Below are 18,818 nucleotides of genomic sequence, written 5' to 3'. Positions count from 1 at the left end.
AACCTGTGTGGGTATTACTCAGCCTGGTGGTAACGTTTCACCAACCAGCTTATTTTCTCATTGGGTTGAACAAAGGAGGCCCGGCCGCTCCTGATTTATGAGAGGTAAATAAAAAGCGGTTCATTGTCTGTGCTGCCATTTCTCAGCAGTGGTCAGGAAGGAAAGAGATGGTCACACCGCTGATGATTTACAGTGTGTGACTAGCAGCCATGCACCGCCATTAAATAATACCCCCCCCAAAAAAAAAAAAAAAAAGTTCTTGGCTCGTAATGAACACTTGGCTCCTCTTGCTCTGAGAGGAAGTGAGTAATCAAAGGGGAAAAACATGCCTATTAAAGCGACGCCCATCTGAAAGGCTGCAGTGGGGAACTGTGCTGCTGCAGCCTGCACCGTCAGGGCTTGCTTCTTCTGGCAGCCGCTGTTGCAACATCATTTTCCCCCCGCACAGTGTCGGGCGTATTCAGTCTTGTTTCCTTCCATCCGTGATTTTGCCTGTGTTAAAGGCAAGCCTTGAGACTCCTGGTGTTCTGCAGGACAGAGAGAAACTTCCCATCACCTCAGACACAGGGTTTCCCAGCTCTGCTACCCTCTCACTTATCTGGTTCACAGCTCCGCGGAGTTTTGGCCAAGCACATGGCATTTTTGTGGAGAGTGCCGAGTGCTCCACAGAGCTGCTAGGGAAGAGCTGTTACTATTCTAAGCAGTAGCAGCTGATACAAATTTAAATTTGCCTTAATTAAAAAAAAAAAAAAAAAAAGAGCAGAATTATTTACCAGGCCATGATTCTGCTGCATTCACTGGCAGGGCCTGCAGCAGCACTGCTCTGAGCACACATGAAACAATAAGGATCTTATGCCTTCCAGGCAAGTCACAGCTATTTTGGGAGCTCTCCTACATGTTTGTAAACTTTCGGATCAACTTTTGCCTCCGTAATGCTTAGAAACATCTCCTTCCCGCCTGTCTTAGAAACGAGTGATGCTTCTTATTTTTGTTTCCTCAAAAAGAGCGGGGGTTTCTTTGGTTTCTTTTCCCCGACCCTTGTGTGGAGGCTTGGCTCCAAGCTCACCAGCTCCTCAGAGCTCCTCGTGCTGGCCACCAGCTGCAGCATCTGTGGCTTTGCCCTCACTCCATGCCCACCTTTCCCTGGTCCATCATGGACCAGGCAGGACAGATGGTTCCTGCTTCTCAACAGCAACCCCCAAGGTCCCAGAGGGATAGCAGAGGTGCCGTCTGCTCCTCAGCAAGGAGCAGGACCAGGTCAGGAGGAGTCAAGGACACAGGGCAAAGGCCAGGGCTGCGTTTGGGCCCGTGGTTGTGCCCCTTCTTCCCTGCTTCCTGAGGAGGGATCGGCCTCCCTATTTCACATTATTTCTCACAGCTCAAAAAATGTAATTGCGCAGTCCCTCCCACACAGCACTCACCATCGCCTACCCAGGCTGACTCGTTTCCTGTTACATGCTTGCTTCAGCGTTTCATTTCTACCTTTTGTGCCTTTCCCTTTTCACCCTCGGGAGCGTTGTGGTTCTGAGCTGCGCCCTCCGGCTCTCACCCGGCAGTTCCCATGCTCCTGGCTCCTGGCACTGGGGGTGCTGGGCTTGGTTTTAAGGTACGAGAGGCAGCAGCTTCGTAGCATTTCTGGAAAAACGGCTGTTATCAAGCCAGCAGTGGCTCTGGGGCATTAATCACAGGGGTTTGTGCTTTGTCGAGACTGAGATCTGACAGACAAAGCTCCAAGAGATTTTCGCTGGCCTCAGAAGAAACCACACAGAGAGCTGTACATCGAGGGCATTTGGCTATCCCAGGCCCTTCTGCTCCTCCTCCTCACGCAGCCTGGCTGGGCTGGAGGAAGACTTAAAGCAGGATCAGGGGCTGCTTTTCCCAGGGGATCCCCCCTGAGTGGGAGGTGACCTCCTGGGTGCGAACACTGGGGCAGAGCAGGGCCTGGGCTCACAGAAATCCTCAGAGGCAAAAGGCAGGGCCACAACTCTGCCCCAGCATTGTACCAGGAGCTTTGGCTCGCCTCACAGTGCAGGAGCCCAAAAAAGTCTTTCGCTGTGCTGAAATGTTTCAGAAGAGGAATGGAGATAAAAGCCACAGATAGTGACCTCGCTTTTGGGCAAAGACAGGCTATCCTGACCTAGGAATGCAGCCTGCGATCTGTTTGTACAGACAGAGTTACTGACTTGCTAGTTTGTAATAAAGCATGTTCCAGAAAAAATTAACAAAAAAGAGACGAATCCCCCCCAGCGATGCGTTTCTGCCTTGACAGAAGCAGATAGATAGGCTGCGTTGTCAGCGGGGGTAATTCAGCTTATCAGATTTATTAAGATGCTTGTCAGTACTACGCTTTTTATCTGATGATCTGATGCTGCAATTTGTGTGCAGCACGGAGTCAGCTTGTTTAATAAGCTGCCGAGGCCTGGGCAGGGGGCTGCTCTTTCTAACACCGTGCTGGGGACAGGGTTGTGGGTGTGCAGAGGCTGCATGTCAGCCAGGAGCTCTGCTGAGCAAGGGGAGCAGTGTCCGGCCTGCACGAGTGCCTCCAGCAGCAGTGGGAGGCTTCGGAGTGGTGCTCAGCACCTTTTGGGGTTTAGCAGCAAATGTGGAAGGTAAAAATGCTGGGGGAATTGCCCCGAAGGAGTCTGAAGAGATTTCTGTCCTCCAAAGATGACCTGTAGGCGGTCGCCTCCTTTCTATCTGAGCGTCAAGAACAGAGTCATTGAGTGGCTTGAGGTCAGAAGGGACCTCTGAAGGTCATTTGGCCCAAACGGGAAGCACAAGTGCTCATCTTACAACACAGCTGATCACAAATAAATAAATAAATAAATAAATGTTGAATGAAATGTGTGCAACACATGAACAAGCAAACCCTCAGGCTTGGCCATCTCACACACCACCAGACACCATGCTGCTGTAGAGACCTCAGACATCCCAGCCATGGTGGATTTTAAAATAAAATGAAGTTCTGCAAATTTTGAGTCTTGTAAACCAAGATTGGTCCCATGAAGCCGGGGAGACTGAGGCCAAAGCTGAGCACCTGAATTATAGCTCCTGCCTGCAGGCCAACTGATGGAAATACGGAAGCGGCAGGCTGGTTTGAAAGTGAATAGACATCTACAAATCCTTCAGCGCCTTTGCAAATCTAACCACTTATGTGTTGATGCTTAACTAGCCTTAAGTTCCTTACTTCAGGCATTAGGGATTTGAAGCTCTGTCTTATGTCTTTTAATATAGCAGTACTTACTTGAGCATCTGCAATTTTTACTAGAAAAAAAAAAAAAAGTATTTGTTTCTGAGTAATATTCTCTCTTAGGATCAATTACAAGTAGAGTAGAAAAAAATTTAGCACACCTCATGTTTTACTAAGTAAGGGGATGAGAATTGCCATGTCTGCTCTGTACTCTTGGTCCAACTCAGACTGCAGCATATAGCAGAAGATGCGAGGCACTGAGCACTGGATATGGCAGCAGAACAGTGCCCGCAGAGAACTGTAAACAGCGCCATAACTTAACTCCCTGAGAGTGATTTGTCCACGTTACAATTTCCACACTCCTCCCGAAAGCTAAGGGAGCTTTTATGAGAGGGTGGTGAGAAGTCAAAGTCAGTATGTTTCAAAATGTGAGTGTTTGTCACTTGGGATCCTCAATAAGCAACGCAACTCTTTTGCCTGTATGTTAATACAAGGCACCAGGGAAATGTCTGCATATTTTTTCATACATACTACAAGTTAATTATTACCACAAGACTTTTCTTTAAAGTCATACTGAAAATATTTTCCCTAAGAAAACAGTAAATGATTGGAAAAGCAAATAAATCAGAGTTTAAAGGCTTGTTATCGTACCATCCTTACCACAACTGGCTCCTGCAAGCTCTGTTGATGGATGAGCACATTAGGCTGCACGTATTAAAGGCACTACAGGCTGTTCAATGCCAGGAGCTTAAAGTACACTGTCAAGTTATAAATCACAGGGCGAAGTTGTGCCTTGACATCGCTGTACTCCAAGCAACTTGAATGGCAATCTTATTTTTAAGTCCTTGCATGTTTCTAATGAAATATTAGGTTTGGTTTTAATTTACATTTTTACCATGTTTGTTTGTTTTGTGTTTTGCTCGGTTTGATCAGGGAATCTGGGAGGTACATTTCTAATAAATCTCACGCCTATTCATATGTGCTAACTGCGTGTGACTCGCAAATGTCACAGGGAAATGTTAATTTGAAACACTTTAGGAGAAAGATTTTCTATTACATTGAGCTTACTGGTTTTTAAACCTTTTTTTTTTGCGTTATAAAACTTCAAATCTGAATTAAAACTTCTTAACCCTCTCTTGGGATGTGGGGACAAACCCACTCCTTGCCTGCTAAGCCTTTCCTTCTGCCCTACATGTTTCATCTGTCTGTGAGCATCCTCCATGGACCTGTTTGTTAATACTTGCGTGCAGCTCCATCAGCCTGCAGGTGTTGCAGAACAAAACAGTCACCTGCGAAGTGGTACTTTGATTCTGTCTCTGTTCTGATTAAGATTTATTTCTTCCTTCGCTAGGTGCAAAGTTTCCCATTAAATGGACTGCGCCAGAAGCGGCACTGTATGGAAGGTTCACAATAAAGTCGGATGTGTGGTCTTTTGGGATCCTACTGACAGAGCTGGTAACAAAAGGGAGAGTGCCATACCCAGGTAAGAAAATAGTCTGAGCCCTGCATCACCTGGGAAAGGAGTGGGAATGAGCTATATACTTAAATTGGAAAGTGTGTTTATTTTCATTGGGCTCAAAGGAGGATGGTTATCATGCATAGGTTCTGCTTGTGCTTGAAATTGGTCCTGACTGAAAGACAGTGTGTGATCATCATGGTAAAAGTAACAAGAGGCAGAAAATCCAACGTACTCATTTCTATTTTTTTAATTTGTTTTCAATTCATTTACATTGTAGCAAAATAATGAAAGCAAGGTAAAACAACTACCTAACAGAGCAAACAGCTCTCCCCAGTATTGCATTCACTTTAAAATACCAACCAGCTCCCAGAGTCGCACTACTGCATTTATTCTGTCAGTCTGGTTCTGTACAAGGTCTGATGACTGTCTGGATGTCTGGTATTACCAAATCTCCTTCTTATGAACTCTTGGATTTGAATCCTTGCATTAGACATGGATGGAAAGGAAAGGAAAAAAAAAAAAATGTGTAATGTGCAGGCCAGAGCTCACGGCAAGGTCAGAGAGGGGCCAGGTTCTCTGCATGGGGGAACCGGAGGCCCCGTGACTCTTTGTTGAAAGCCTGCCAAGTATCCCGTGGATTAAGATTTGTAGCCGGGGTGACTGGATCTGCCTGTGCAGAAAGAGCTTTACCTTCTGCTGCCACCCCTGGAGACTGCAGGCATTCAGGTAAAGGGGAAAGGGGTGAGGAGAAAGCAGCGCATTACATGGAAAAGGATTTAATCCCTTTGTTTACCTATCACCACGGATACTAACAACAGGGCATCTGGCTGCATCTTTATTCTTTTTGGGTTTTAATTGCTCACCAGTACACCTCGGCTGTGTATGCTAGGGCTGATTTAGTAGAAAGTGTCCTAAAGCAGTTTCACTCTCCCAGTCTGTGCTGTTATCAAGCAGGCAGAGCCATACATCAAATCCAGCAGGAAAAGCATCAAGGTGGAGTCCAATTTATCCTGCTGTATCTCACGCCACTTCAGAAGGCTGAGCTCAGCAAAACTGAACTCCCAGAGCTTTTCCAGAAGGTTCAGCTTTGCTAGTTCCTAGCAGCCAGCAGCCAGTATTTGGGAAGAGAACCTGAGGACTGGAGGGGTTCTCATGATCAGAGGTGAATTTTGGCATGATTTGCAGGGAGCAGCTTAGCAAAGCTGTGACTGTGCCAGCAGTCACAGAGCTGAGGTAGCAGAAAGTGGGGTGGGGTGTTTCTGTGGGATGGGTGAATCCCTCTGCCCTGCCCTTCCCCATGTGTGTGGTTGAAGAAAGCAGGGTGTTGCCACCGCATGGAGCAGTTGTGGCAGTGGCAGGCACAAAGGTCTTCTTGCCCCGAGGATTACTGGCAGTGGCGTGGGGGAGCAGTGGTTTCCAGGAGGTTATTGAGGGCTCAATGAGCAGGCACGGACTGCGTGCAAAGGTTGAAGATAGAGAGAAGATGCGTAAGACATAGCTGATAGGGTGTTATTTTTATGGGATGGGCACAGATCCTGGCTGGGGTGCAGGAAGAGGATGCTCCCGGACAGTGCTAGCAGAGTTGCTTTGCCAGCCGTGGCAGAATTAAGGATTTGGTTTTTTTTTTGTTGAGCCCTACATTTGTGGGGCAGCGTTGCTCAGTGCCTAGCCTTTCATCATCTGCATGAGCTCAAGCAAATACACACAGAAAAAATACTCTCGGAGGCAAAAGTGTCCATCTAAGCCCTGTGTTAACTCACAGGTTTGTAAGTGAACCCTGTGTTGGCCAGGTAAGCAGAGGACATCTGCACTTCCCAAGTGTTTCTTTCCCTCCCTGTGGGAGAACGAGGCCACTGGATGTGCACTTAAGTGCTTGCAATATATAACTTCTTGTAGGATCCCTGACAGAAATCTCAGGCATGGTCTGTGTCCTGAAAATGCGGACAGTTTTATTAGATGGCAGTCGGAGCACATCAAAGACAGCTAGCGGCCTCTCTCCTCTTCCAGCACCGTCCTTCCCCTTCATCCTTCCCTGCATAAAGCCCTCACGCACTGAGAGTCCTTCCAGCTCACTCTCCCCTAGCCATGCTAGGAAGTCATCAAGAAGCTAGAAACGGCTTCTTGCGTGTTACATAGCTCGGAGTCAGCAGTTGGCTGGATGCTCACGTACTGCCTCGGTTATGCCCTGCCTGAGCTCTGTTCCTTCCTGCCAGGGCTTCCTCCGCTGCTCAGCCAGGCCTTAACCATCTCATGGTCACCTTCACTCCCCTCTCTGTCAGTTTTACCTAAGAGCAGGCTCAATTTCAAGGTTTTATTTCCAAAACCTTTAGAGATTTCCGTTAGGTCTCATTTTCCAGACCCTAAGTGGGGAGGCATAAAAATGCCTAAAAAGGCCGAGGCAGTAGTGGAGGGGAACTGGGGCTTTCTCTTAAGCCTGCCTGTGCATGTGGGATGGAAAGAGGGCTGAGGTGAGAAAGTCCTCCTAAGTCTCTGAGAAAAAAGGCTCTTCTCCCCAGCATAGAAAAGTTCATTCATCTCCAGCTTCATGCTGGGGAGAGGAGGGACTTTCTGGAAGGACAAGGCTTCATGAATGTTGGTTCCTGACTGGGGCAGGCTTCAGACCCACCCATGGGACTTTTCCTACCTTTGTGCCATGGCTTGCATGAGGAGGAAAAGATGGAAGTTCAGCCACTCAGAGAGGCAGCACCGAGCCTCTCAGAGGACCGAGGGAATGCAGTTCAATGCTGACCAACTGGGTGTGTGGATTTGCAAGCTCTGAACAGGGTCAGCTTTGAAACAAAAAGGGTCATGGAGCTGACACTCTGCTGTAACACCCCTTTTTTCATAGTGGTGGGCACATTGTCTTGATGTTTCTGCTTTTAGCATGTAGCAGGCCAGGGAGAGCAGGGAAATGTCCTCAGACAAAGGAATCGCTCTCTTCCTTGACAATATGTTGGTGCCTGGAGAGGTTATGTACATCTGCACCCTGGTTCTCTGGTGGTAACCATGCCCACGGGGCACAGTAGGTGCCAAGGCCTTCTCCGAGGCCTCATGCCTTGGAGAACCAGGCATTGTTTTACGTTTGCACAGATGGAGGGAGAAACACCACAAGGAGAAGACAGGCAGTTTCTAGGAGGGGCACAGACTGTGTATGGAGTAGGACTTGGCATTCCTTGTCCCCCAGATTTCCACCAGATGGATGACCCCCTTTGGGAGGAAAAGCTGCAGCAGGGGCAGGACACACAAACAGTAAAGATTTTGCTGGCAGAGGTGAAGATCAGGCTAGAGTTCACGATCAAGCCTTGCCCCCAGACATTGTAGCTCCCACAAGCAGGACTGACTTTTTGACAGCTGCCCCCATCTCCATCCTTCCACCAAGCCTGTTCCTTCACCGACAGACACAGCGCACTGCTGCCCAACAGTGCTTTCTCATCCTTTTCACAAGGCAGCAGGTTGGAATAAGCAGCTTTCATGGTCTTTCTGTGTGTTGAGGTTCTATTTTCACTGTCACAGTGGAGAAATAAAAACTGGATATGGGCAGAAGAGGAGCCAAGTGTAAAAAATAATCTGCTTAGTCAACCTTTTTCAGGTTCTGCTTCTTTCCACTTTCACAAATGTCCCCTTGGATCTTAGCGTCTTTTTAATGGAGGTTAAGAGTCAGAGGCTGCGTTTCTGTAGCAGCAGTCTGTTTTATTAATACATTGCCTTTTGGATAGACAAAATTCTCAGCTGCACTAAACAAGCACCTCTGAACTTGCCCCTTCTGCTTTCTGCTGAACTTGTCACATGGAAAGTGTTTGCATTTTATGGCCATTCTGACAGCCACCATGATATTATCCACATTGCTGCCTCCAGCCAGCTTGGCCTTCAAGTTTGGACTCCAAGTAGCTCTGCAGTCCCTGGGGAGCTGTGTTCAGCCTCCTCCTCATCACTGCAGGAGGCTGGGGCCAGAAGGCTGGGGCTGAGTACACATCAGTGACCCAGCACGTGTGGGTACCATCGTCACGTGGATGGTAGCTAATGACAAGATAGAGGTGTGTACTCAGCACATAGCACAGGTAAGCTCAGGTGGGTTTCTCTGTAAGCAGGAAAGCTCAGTCACAACTCTTATACCAAGCAAAAAATAAATATTTATATTTTAAATACTTTTAAATACTGTATTTAAAGTAATAATAATAAAAGATTTTGATAGCTTTGTTTTGTGGGTGTTCTGAGGGTGATAAGTACTTGGGGATTTTCAGGCCTTACCACTAAATAAAGTGGTATGACTTCCAGATGTTTAAAAATTGTTAATACTTTTGCACAAGAATAAGTTTGTATTATTCTCTGAAAAACATCATTGTGCTTCAAAGGGAACAGCTTTCCCATTCTCTTCACTGTACTATTTATGCAGTGTATGTCATGGTCTCCCTGCCTAAACCCCCCATCCCTCTCCTCTCACCTGTACCTTTTCTGTGGGGCTGTCCCCAGAACTTAGGAATTCTGCACTTAGATCAAACCAAACAAAACCCACAAATCGACCTGTCTCCATTTTACCTCTCTGAGAGTGCCAGTTTTGATCTAGTCCCTATGGACAACTGCACGGTTTTACCTTCTCAACTGCACTAGGGATGTGCAAACCTGTCCAGGACTGAGGAACCTGTGAACACGAGCAGAGGCACAACTCTGGACTCTTGGAGAACCTGAAAGATAGCATATCAGGGGATGGGCAGCAGCTGAGCTGTTGTTTTAGGAGTCATACTTCAAGCATTTGTGTCTGTATTTGTGTTTAGTCATTGGTCTAAAATCATGCAGTGAGGGTTGAAGGAGCATAATTCTCAGTCCAATACAAGAAAATAAGAATAAAGTGTCTTAAAACCATCACTGTCCTCAGTGGACTTCACATTGCCCAAAGTAATCTATACAACATCAGCTTCGGGTGTGGGGATGCTGCCTAGTTCCAGCAATCTTGTTTCCTGCCCTCTGGAGCAGCAGCGTTGCCCAGGTCTGTGCTATTTGCACATCTGCTGTGTTCTGTCTCACCAAGCTCCAGGGCTTTTTTCTAGCCACAACTGGAAATTTTACATCCCCTTTTATGTCACCGTAACTCTTACAATTGCAGCTTTTCCAGGAGGATTCAAACAGCATTGCGTTTCTGTCTCTCATCTGTATGAGCTGGATTTTTATTGTACTGAGCTTTAAAGAGGCCGTATCACGCAGCACCCTAGGACTATTGCAAGTTTCACTAATAAAGCTGGGTGCTGGGAAGTTATTTCATTTTTGATTTTCTCGGGGACTGAGTAGTTAATGAAAAACCCGTCGCTTGGAAATTGGATGTTTACTTTTGGGTTCAAATGCTAATTCTAGAAATGTTATGAGCACAAACTGATTTTCAAGCAAGTGAAATAGCTGTAGTCAACAGAAGAACATTGCTGAATAGTTTATTCCACAGACTTACGTGTGTTTTTTTTTTAAATAAACTTTTAAGGTATCTAGAAGCGTATTGCAATCAGAATTTCATTTATTATTTACTAAAAGAGTTGAAACTCTCGGGTATTCATTAGGAGCGAAGAGTTGTACAGGCTGTTCAAATATTCTCTCTGTGGTGTTAGAAGTACAGATACAACAGGCTCCTGCCATCAAAAGAGAAACACTAAAACCTGTAGGATAAGCTAAGCAAATCCAGATAATGGGTTTGTAAACATAAATAGGCCCATTAAGAAGTAAAAAGCATACCTGACACATTGCTATTTTTATAAGTCTAAGTAATAATACAAGCAAGATTAATATATATATATGTATTTGAATCTCCCTTTTTAAATCAGTAGCACACAAAAGGATTCTGCAGCCCTTGCTGGACACATGAATTCCAGCAAGGAATGTGAGGATTGCTCGATTTAGTTTCATATCTGGGTTTTACTGGGAGGGAGGGGAAAGGACAAAGGCATGGAAGGGCGTTTTCCTGGATTATACTGTGATGAGCAAAACCTGGGACAGAAATGACTGTGACTCCAGGCAGCAAAGCCTCTTTTATGTTCCTCTCTCTATCTTTTTTAAAAGAAAAGAGAAGGGAAGAGCTGTTTGTGTTTTTACTCCCCACGCTCCCCTCCTCAGGGTTTTTCTTTCAGCACGGAGTTTGTTATCAAGTTTCAGTGTGTGCTTGCAGCACCAAGTAATACACAGGATAAAAACACCAAGCATTTGATATCTTAGAGTAACAAATCAGTTGGGAAGGAGCTTTCCTGCTGCTGTTGATTCCATCCTTGTTGTACTTAAAGGGGCACTGCCAAAATAAAAACAAAGAATTCAGTTTGTTTTGGGGTTAGGTATACACAGTAGATGAGTTACTGGTAACTCTTATTTGCACAGCCTTTGCTACGTAAGGGAAGCAGAGCACAGAAGAACCTCTTAGCCCAAAAACTGAGGTAATTCAACTGATTCAAAGACACGGGTGTGAAAAAACAGTGCATAAAAAAGTGCATTTTTTTTGTTCAAAACACACACACAAAAAAAAATAATAATAAGAGCACAACATGAGCAAAATGCTACTTTTTCGTGTAGCATCTCAGAAACAACAAGGCACCAGAAGGTTTGGGTTGGGTTGTTGCTGCCCTTGGGTTGGCGATGACTCACAGACCACTAGTGTTCTTTTTCAATTTAATAAAAAAAAAAAAAAAAAAAGTAGAATATGTTTGCAAATGTTCTAGCTGGTTAATGAGGAACATCCAGAAGTTTGTTCTGTGTGTGGCAAGCCTTCCTCGTTTGTTGTGAGCCCGTGTGACCTAACAGCATCAGCCTGAACCTGATAGCCCAGGAGAACATTAACTCCATGCAGAGCCCGATCTCTGCAGAGCACCATGGTTGCTGTTTCCATCACTCTGTAGAACCCTAACCAAGGATAGGAAACAGCATGTCGGTGCTGGTGTGGAAATCTAAGGTGATGCAGTAGGCTAACCAGGACTGTGAGTCAACCAGAACGTGACCAAACGAGAGACTGCACACCTGTGGGGCAGCCTGTGGGAAGCTTGAAAAGGGAGAAAGGGAAGGCAAGCAGCTTGTATTTGACATAGTAGGCAACAAGGAGCAAGTGGCAAGGCCGTGGAAGGGATGGTTGCAGCAACAGGTTAGGAAAATGATCCTTACAGAGGTATTGCAAATGGATTATCAGCAGGAGGAAATTGCCCTGTCAAGATAAGAGGAGAAGGTGTTTTGTAATCATAACACGAGGTGAGAATCTAGATGTGGGTCGTCAGGAAAGGCTGTATCTTGCAGATGCTTCTTTCAAAACATCTAAGAATTAAAAACAACCGGGATGTGAGGACCCAGAGTAAAGATCAGACCCAAGGATACTGCTGAATTACCAACCTCAATGCCACTCAGCGTAAGGATACTGCGCCCACCAGTCAAGGTGCAGAGTAGACAAGTGTATCTGTGCTGGAAAAGGTGGTTGAATTATTTCTCCCAAGTAACTTCAGCTAAAATATGGAGTGGAAGGAGGAGGTCCCCTGGGTCCTGAACATGGTCAAGGGAGCACCGTGAAGGAACTGGGTGGCAGGATGGTGTCCTGGAAGCCAGGGGGAAGAGCAGCCAGCAGAAAGAGCAACACCAATGCATTTATTTCTAGACTTGGTCATGGAGAAACTTCAGTGGTTCTCCTGGTTTTCCTGCAGAGCTGCTTGGCAGGGCCCACCAGGGCAGGGCAGTGAAGCCTGCAGATGTTTTTCAGCAAAGGACTGAGGCATGAGCTGGCAACTGGCAAGCACAAAGCTTGCAGTCAACGTGCATGCTTTCTCTGAAATATTTCCACATGCCTGTGGTGCCAGTGTTACCCTTGGTGCCGTTAAAAAGCCAAAGCAATAACTGGAAGAGATAAAGGAACTAAAGCTGAGGTTGACTGCAATTAATGTATGGTGAAGAAAATCGTATGGTGAATTGTAACGTGTAATATAAAAACAGCAGAGGAAATGAGAGTTACATGGAAAATACAAGATAGCAAAGGGCCTGGCTTACCTCTTAAACAGAGACAAGCATGAGAGCATTTCTTTCTTTACTTAAGAGAGAGCCATGGTTATGCCATAGAGCTGTTTGGCTTGGCATTTGACTCATCTTCTGAGCAGCTTTGTTCTGTTCTGGGGAGGGCTGGAGCAAGACAATAAGCTAGAAGCAATACAGCACAGATCATTAGCAGTAGTGAGCTTCTGAACTGATGTGGAATTAACACTGCTGGATGTGCCTGGTAGCCTCAAGTCTGTCATCTTCTTTAACCTCAGCAGCACAACCTCACAAAGCCCTTAAAAAGGGGACATACTTGGAGTGTTTCAATAATTAATCTTAATTTCTAGAATTTTGAATAGCCTTTCTCATAAGGCAACCATTTCACATAATGTATTGTGTGGCCACTGTTGTTGGGGAGGGAAGGTGCCAAACCCTACCCATTTTGACTAAGCCAAGAAGGTAACCATGGGAGCAGCATTTTAGCCATCGCTGGATTTTAAAACCGTCTACAGAAAAAGAAAGTAATCCAGGTTACTATGCAGGAGATGGGGAGCTGAAACAGGACATTGAGGTGGTTTGGTTTACTTCTCTTAACTGAAAGAAATAAGTAAGGTTGAGGAATATGTGTTGTAGAAACATAACTCGGATATTTGGGTTAATTTTCTGGTAACTCAGCAGTGTGGGTTTGTCTGTCCTTAACAGGCATGAATAACCGTGAAGTCTTGGAGCAAGTAGAGCGCGGTTATCGGATGCCGTGTCCTCAGGACTGTCCCATCTCCTTGCACGAGCTTATGATCCACTGCTGGAAAAAAGACCCGGAGGAGCGTCCAACTTTCGAATACTTGCAGGGTTTCCTCGAAGACTACTTCACTGCGACAGAACCCCAGTACCAGCCCGGCGACAACCTGTAAACCCCTGGTCTCCACACACTGTCACGAATTACCAGGTGTTCCTCAAGCCCTGCCCCGCCTGCCCTTCGGCTTCCAACTCCGTGATCGGCTTCCCAAGAGTGCAGCAGCATCTTCCAGCACCGCCGGGCACAGGAGGGGCTGAAGCTGGGAGCTTCCGCAGCCCTCGCCTATGACCACTTGTCCTAACAATCTGAATGTCCTGGATGAAAAGGAGAAAAACACTTGTTTTTTCTTAATCAAAGACTCCAAAACTGCATTGTATTGATGTTATGTAAACTGCAAAACCTCCGTTCATTGTAAATAGTAACTCAGTGCCAATAACTGATCCTAGTGCTTTCCTTTTTTTAAAACGCAAAACCTATGTGATTTTAACTAGTCTTCTCCTGATTCAACTAAAAGTATTATTTTCCAGAAGTGGCCTCTTTGTCTAAAACATTTTTTTTCATGTTTTAACAAAAAAAAATAAAAAAAAAATCAGGACAGGTGTTTGGTTTTTTGCTTTTTTTATATATAAAATATATATAATATATATACATACCTGTACATACAGTATATGGGTGCTATTGCAGAGGAAACTCATTCTGAACGGAATGAATCCTGCTGCAGCAGTACCCAGAAAGTGATAATTTTACTGCAGACATGAAAGCACTGGTGGGATTCTGAAAGCCAGTGATCTAATTTTTGGCTTTTGCCAAGCATGATTTTTTTAAATTGGATTGCACTTTTTGTTTATGACTATGTACCTGTAGATGGTTGTAACTTTGCTCTTTCAGGAATCATGTGCTGTATTTACAGTAATGTTTCCAATGTTTGACAAGTGTGTGATGATTTGTTCTTGAAATTAAAATGAACATATTTAAAGCAAGAAAACTACACCATCACCGTTTGAACTGGAAAATTGAAACTGCAAGGACTTCTTGTAGCCAAACGTGTATACTGAAATGTTTCAAAAAAAGATTTATTAAACCGTGTAACCACATTCAGATGGTCTTCAGATCATAGCATTTTAGCCATGTCCACCTGCTAAACTGTTGGTCACGCAACTAGGATTTTTCTGTTTTATGTGTAACATTTTTCCATTGTAAAATGAGTGTGTTAAATGTCCTGTACTGCTAATGAAAGTACTTTCTCTGTGTCTGCAAGTTCTCCAGTGGAATTACTATGCACTTCTTTACATTTCATGGGGGATGCACAGAACAAAGTATTACCTTTTCAGTTGTCTGTACCAGCCTTGAATTACTTACGTTTAACCAAAAAAAAAAAAAATTCCTTTCTACTTCTATTGAGTTTTTAATACTGAGTTGCAAATTTTAAAGTCTTAATTACATTTTGTTATGGTTTATTTGCAAGTTTACATTTTAAAACTGTTTAACTTTCTTAATTTAGTAATTAAAAAAAAAAAAGAGCATTTTACATTTGGATAGTTGTTCTTTTGTTTAAACTGTGGAGGTAACGGTGGAGATGAGGTAAAAACTTTTCAAGGAGGGGTGTCATGCCCTTTGGGGTATCGTATTTAATGGGAGTACGCAGACGTACGGGTCATCATTTTCTGAATTATGAAGTGATATGTTTTTAAGCAGCTGGAGTTCAACTTTAAGGAATCTGGTTGAATTCATGGCTAGCCTCTCACCTCCCTGTTCTGCAGAGCAGTTTATTCTTTAATAGTCCTTTTGCTTTTCATGTGAATCCCTTTACAAGTGTTGCAGGAGAAAATTTCTATGCCTTGTATTGTTGGTATTGCTTTAAAATATTGCAGCCATGTACGACTTCATGACAGTTGAATCCTTTTTTTTTTTTTTTTTAATTATTTAATAATTAGGTTGTGAACTCATAGTCTGAATAGTCACGCATTTTCTAAAGGGAACCTTTTCCAGTTTCTGAAATCTAACACAATAATGAATTGAGATTCAGAAAAGAAGTTGTCGTCGTTGTTTTAATGCTTCCGATACAAAGCATCGACTGAGGATCCTCTTGCAGAGGAGCGGTCCACACTTCGCCTTTCTCAAGGTGTGAATTTGTACGGCCGTGTTGCTCGATCCCAGATTTCCGTGACAAATTGGTTAACATTTTCCATGTAGAGTCTGTAAGTAATGTTATGTACATGCTGTGTCCGGTGTTTCTGTACCTGTCGCTGTGGGACACCGAAGAGGCCATAATTCTTGTGGGGCTTTTTTAAAACCAGTCTTGACACTTACAAGGTGAGTTGTGGTCCTCTTTTTTTTCCCACAGCTACCTCCCTGCCTTAAAACATCGTCCACTGAGCTGAGCACTCAGCAGTAGCTCAGCTGGCTGGTGAAGCCAAAATGTACTCAGACAAGTGCTTGGTGGCAAAGCGTGGTCACACTGCCGAGGTCCTGAGCAGTCGGGATGAGGCTAAAACATTTGGGGTTTTGCCTGTGGTTCTCTTTGGAAGTAAGACTCGGACAGGGAGTCGTCGGGATTTTATGGCCTTTCTTTCTGACTCTGGGGTTTGCTGTTCCTGTATCACATTCGGTCTGTGAGTACCACCTCGGTCTCTGCCGTATCTCTGCCTGCAGCTGGCTTGTGTGCAGACTGGTGCCACCACTTGCAGACCACTTCTCATCGGTAGCTCTTCTGCTTCTTTTTCTTAATGTCGGGAGTTTTGTTGTTTGGGGTTTTTAATCTCTCCAATAAAAACATCAGCAAAAATTTAAACAAGGTTGTTAGCATTTTTGCTCTAAGTTAGTGTAAAAACTTTTCTTAGGCACACATAGCTGGGTGGTGACTATCAGATTAAAAATATCCTCTCTGATATTTTTTTTATTAATATAAGGTTAAATAAATCACAACCAGAGAAAAACAATTGGCCAAAAGCTCCCCACACCAACCCACCTCACTCCTAACCAATCTTTGGTGTGACAGCGAAGTCCCAGAAGAGCTGAAGGGACTTGATGGGGTGACCCAGATACCTCCAGGCCAATTCATCCAATACCACCAGTCCTGGGAAAAAAAGACCAGCAAAAACGCAATGCTGCCATGTTAACAAGTAATTATGATTAATATGATTAATGCCTGTTAATGTATTCCAAGGGAAGGAAATATTGTGAGATTTGGTGGATCTTCCAAAAGATCCACAGCTTGTCAAAGGCACTAACGCGATGTCCTTTGGCTTCTGCAAACAGTATTCTATTTAGATCTACGTGGTGCTCTAGTTTTGGTTTAGTTACCACTATAGAAAATAAATACAAAAAGGAAAAGTGATTAAATGTTAAAATTAGAAAATAATCATATATGGAAGAAAAAAAAAAAAAAACATCTCCAATGGGAGTGTTTCTGATGAAGTCTCTAGGCTGGAAAGGACTAACTGCAGACCAAGAAGGCAGATTGCTAAATATTATGTGGCAGATTGGCACATAACTTGCAGGTGAGTTGGAAGTTGGTCAAATTTACTTTAATATGCACCATCCTTTTCTCATCTGCTGCAATAAAGAATGCAGCATGCTAATGATTGCTACCACATTGTACCCTAAGGGTTTAAGGGCCTCACGTGAGGCTGAGCCCGAGTATACGAGAGCTATTAGGATACACACAGTAGCTCCTCTTCTAATGTGCAGACAATATTCATTCATCAAAGAAGGCTTTTCCTGCCTAATGGGAAATTGCCACCAGCAGCGCAGACAAAAGAATATTTATTTTCCCAAATCGTGTCAGTTTGAAGGTCTGTCTGTCTTTCAAGAATAATTGAAGTCTGTTTGTAGCTCAGAAATCTCATTGTGTTCTGCAATCTCAGAAAGCAGTGATTATAATTTCCTGTGACTCACACGCAGGGAAATTTTATCACTGAAGGGGCTTCTGTTAATCAGGGCAGTATTACCTGCCATCTAAACTGAAGAAGGGGGGGGGACACACTTTAATTTTGGATTTTCCTGCACAGACCAAAAGAGGATCCATGCAGCAGACAAGGAAAAAAGGCTCCTTGCCAGGATGCCACTTGCACAGGGCGTTGGTCTCTCCCTCCCAGTGCTGCTGAATTTATCAGGAGAACCTCTGACAGCTGAAACCAGGTTACTGAGATTCATTTTGAATGTGAGAGGGGAAATGCTAGCTTCACTTAAGTCTGTGAGATGTTTTCTGTTGATTTTTAATACAGCCAGTGTTCCTGGGCGTGTGTGCGTGTCTATCTATCAAAATGCAATTTGCACACAAAAGCATCCATACCTACACAAACATCAATCCATCTCCTTGTACTCTCCCCCTGTAGCTGAATGCTTAACAAAAATGCATTTGTAAGAGCAGGATGTGAGTGGATTAGAGGACAGAAATGTGTTAATAACAAGAGAGCTTCTCTTTTTAACTCTTCTTCTGCCTCCCACCCCTTGCTCAGTTGCAATCCTTGCTCCCAGGCCAGGAGAGGGGTGACAGCAGCAAGCACTGCCGCTGAGGCCCTGCACTGGGGTCCCCAGTCACTGCAAACAGCAACCTGCGGCTGATTTCTGAGTCAGGAATGGAAAACACTTCTCCCAGGGACACAGCCACAGCTCAGGGCCTATGGGAGTTCACAGGAGGGCCGAAAGGGAGAAGAGTGCCCTCCCGGGACAGACACGCTATTAGCTTGTAGGCTGCGCATCATGGCATGAGCAGGGAGATCTAGAGGTTGCAGCACCAGCTGTGCTTGCAGCGTCTGCTTTCCACTGTGGCCAGGGATTTATTTATGTGATCAGATTAGAGCAGGCTGGTGAGCCTGAACTGCAGTTTCGGTTACCAAATGTAAACATCTTCTCTGTTGCAGGGACGGTATAATAGCATATATCCAAGATGATGGTCAGAAAATCACGGGAGTCTGTGACTAAAGGGAAGATATTAGACTGACTAAGCCAGATGGGAGTTTGATTGTTCTGCTCATCTTTGGGAAGAACTCAGCATTAAGCTCTGTGAATACGTAAAAGGGCAAAGAGCAAAGAAGTGAGGTTATGCTTCTTCCTCCAGGGCAAAGAGCAAAGAAGTGAGGTTATGCTTCTTCCTCCACGGCAGTGCTATAGCTTGTTGAGGGCTCTGGTCTGCTTTTTGTGTGTGTGTGTGCATCAGCATTTGTTGCTGAGCCCCAGTACACAGGGTTTTATGAGTTTGCTTGGCTGCTGGTTGTTACATCTTCACACAAAATCCTTGAGGCCTGCAATGGGTAGAAAATAAATAAATAAATAAAAAAGGATGCAGGGAGGATTTCAGACCACATTGTAGCCTTATCTATTGACTGGGGTTCACTCTCACACAGAAGGCCTGCCCAAAAACCATTACACCACTGGATTTCCCCTGCTAGAAGTTG

At 44.6% G+C, this 18,818-nt stretch overlaps 1 protein-coding gene across 2 annotated transcripts in view; it reads left to right on the top strand.

The window, feature by feature from the left end:
• FYN (FYN proto-oncogene, Src family tyrosine kinase) overlaps positions 1 to 14,872 on the top strand; it is a 129,339-nt gene extending 114,467 nt beyond the window's left edge. For both annotated transcript variants that reach the window (XM_084285385.1, XM_084285384.1), the window contains 2 exons: positions 4,542 to 4,673; positions 13,326 to 14,872. In XM_084285385.1, the coding sequence (XP_084141511.1) occupies positions 4,542 to 4,673; positions 13,326 to 13,534 (341 nt within the window). In that variant the 3' untranslated portion in view covers positions 13,535 to 14,872. The remainder of the gene's footprint in view (positions 1 to 4,541; positions 4,674 to 13,325) is intronic.
• The last annotated feature ends 3,946 nt before the right edge of the window (positions 14,873 to 18,818 follow it).

Source organism: Netta rufina, assembly GCF_964035555.1.
Source record: "Netta rufina genome assembly, chromosome: 3".
In the NCBI taxonomy this organism is placed as follows: Eukaryota; Metazoa; Chordata; class Aves; order Anseriformes; family Anatidae; genus Netta; species Netta rufina.
This window is presented reverse-complemented; position numbering and strand designations above follow the sequence as displayed.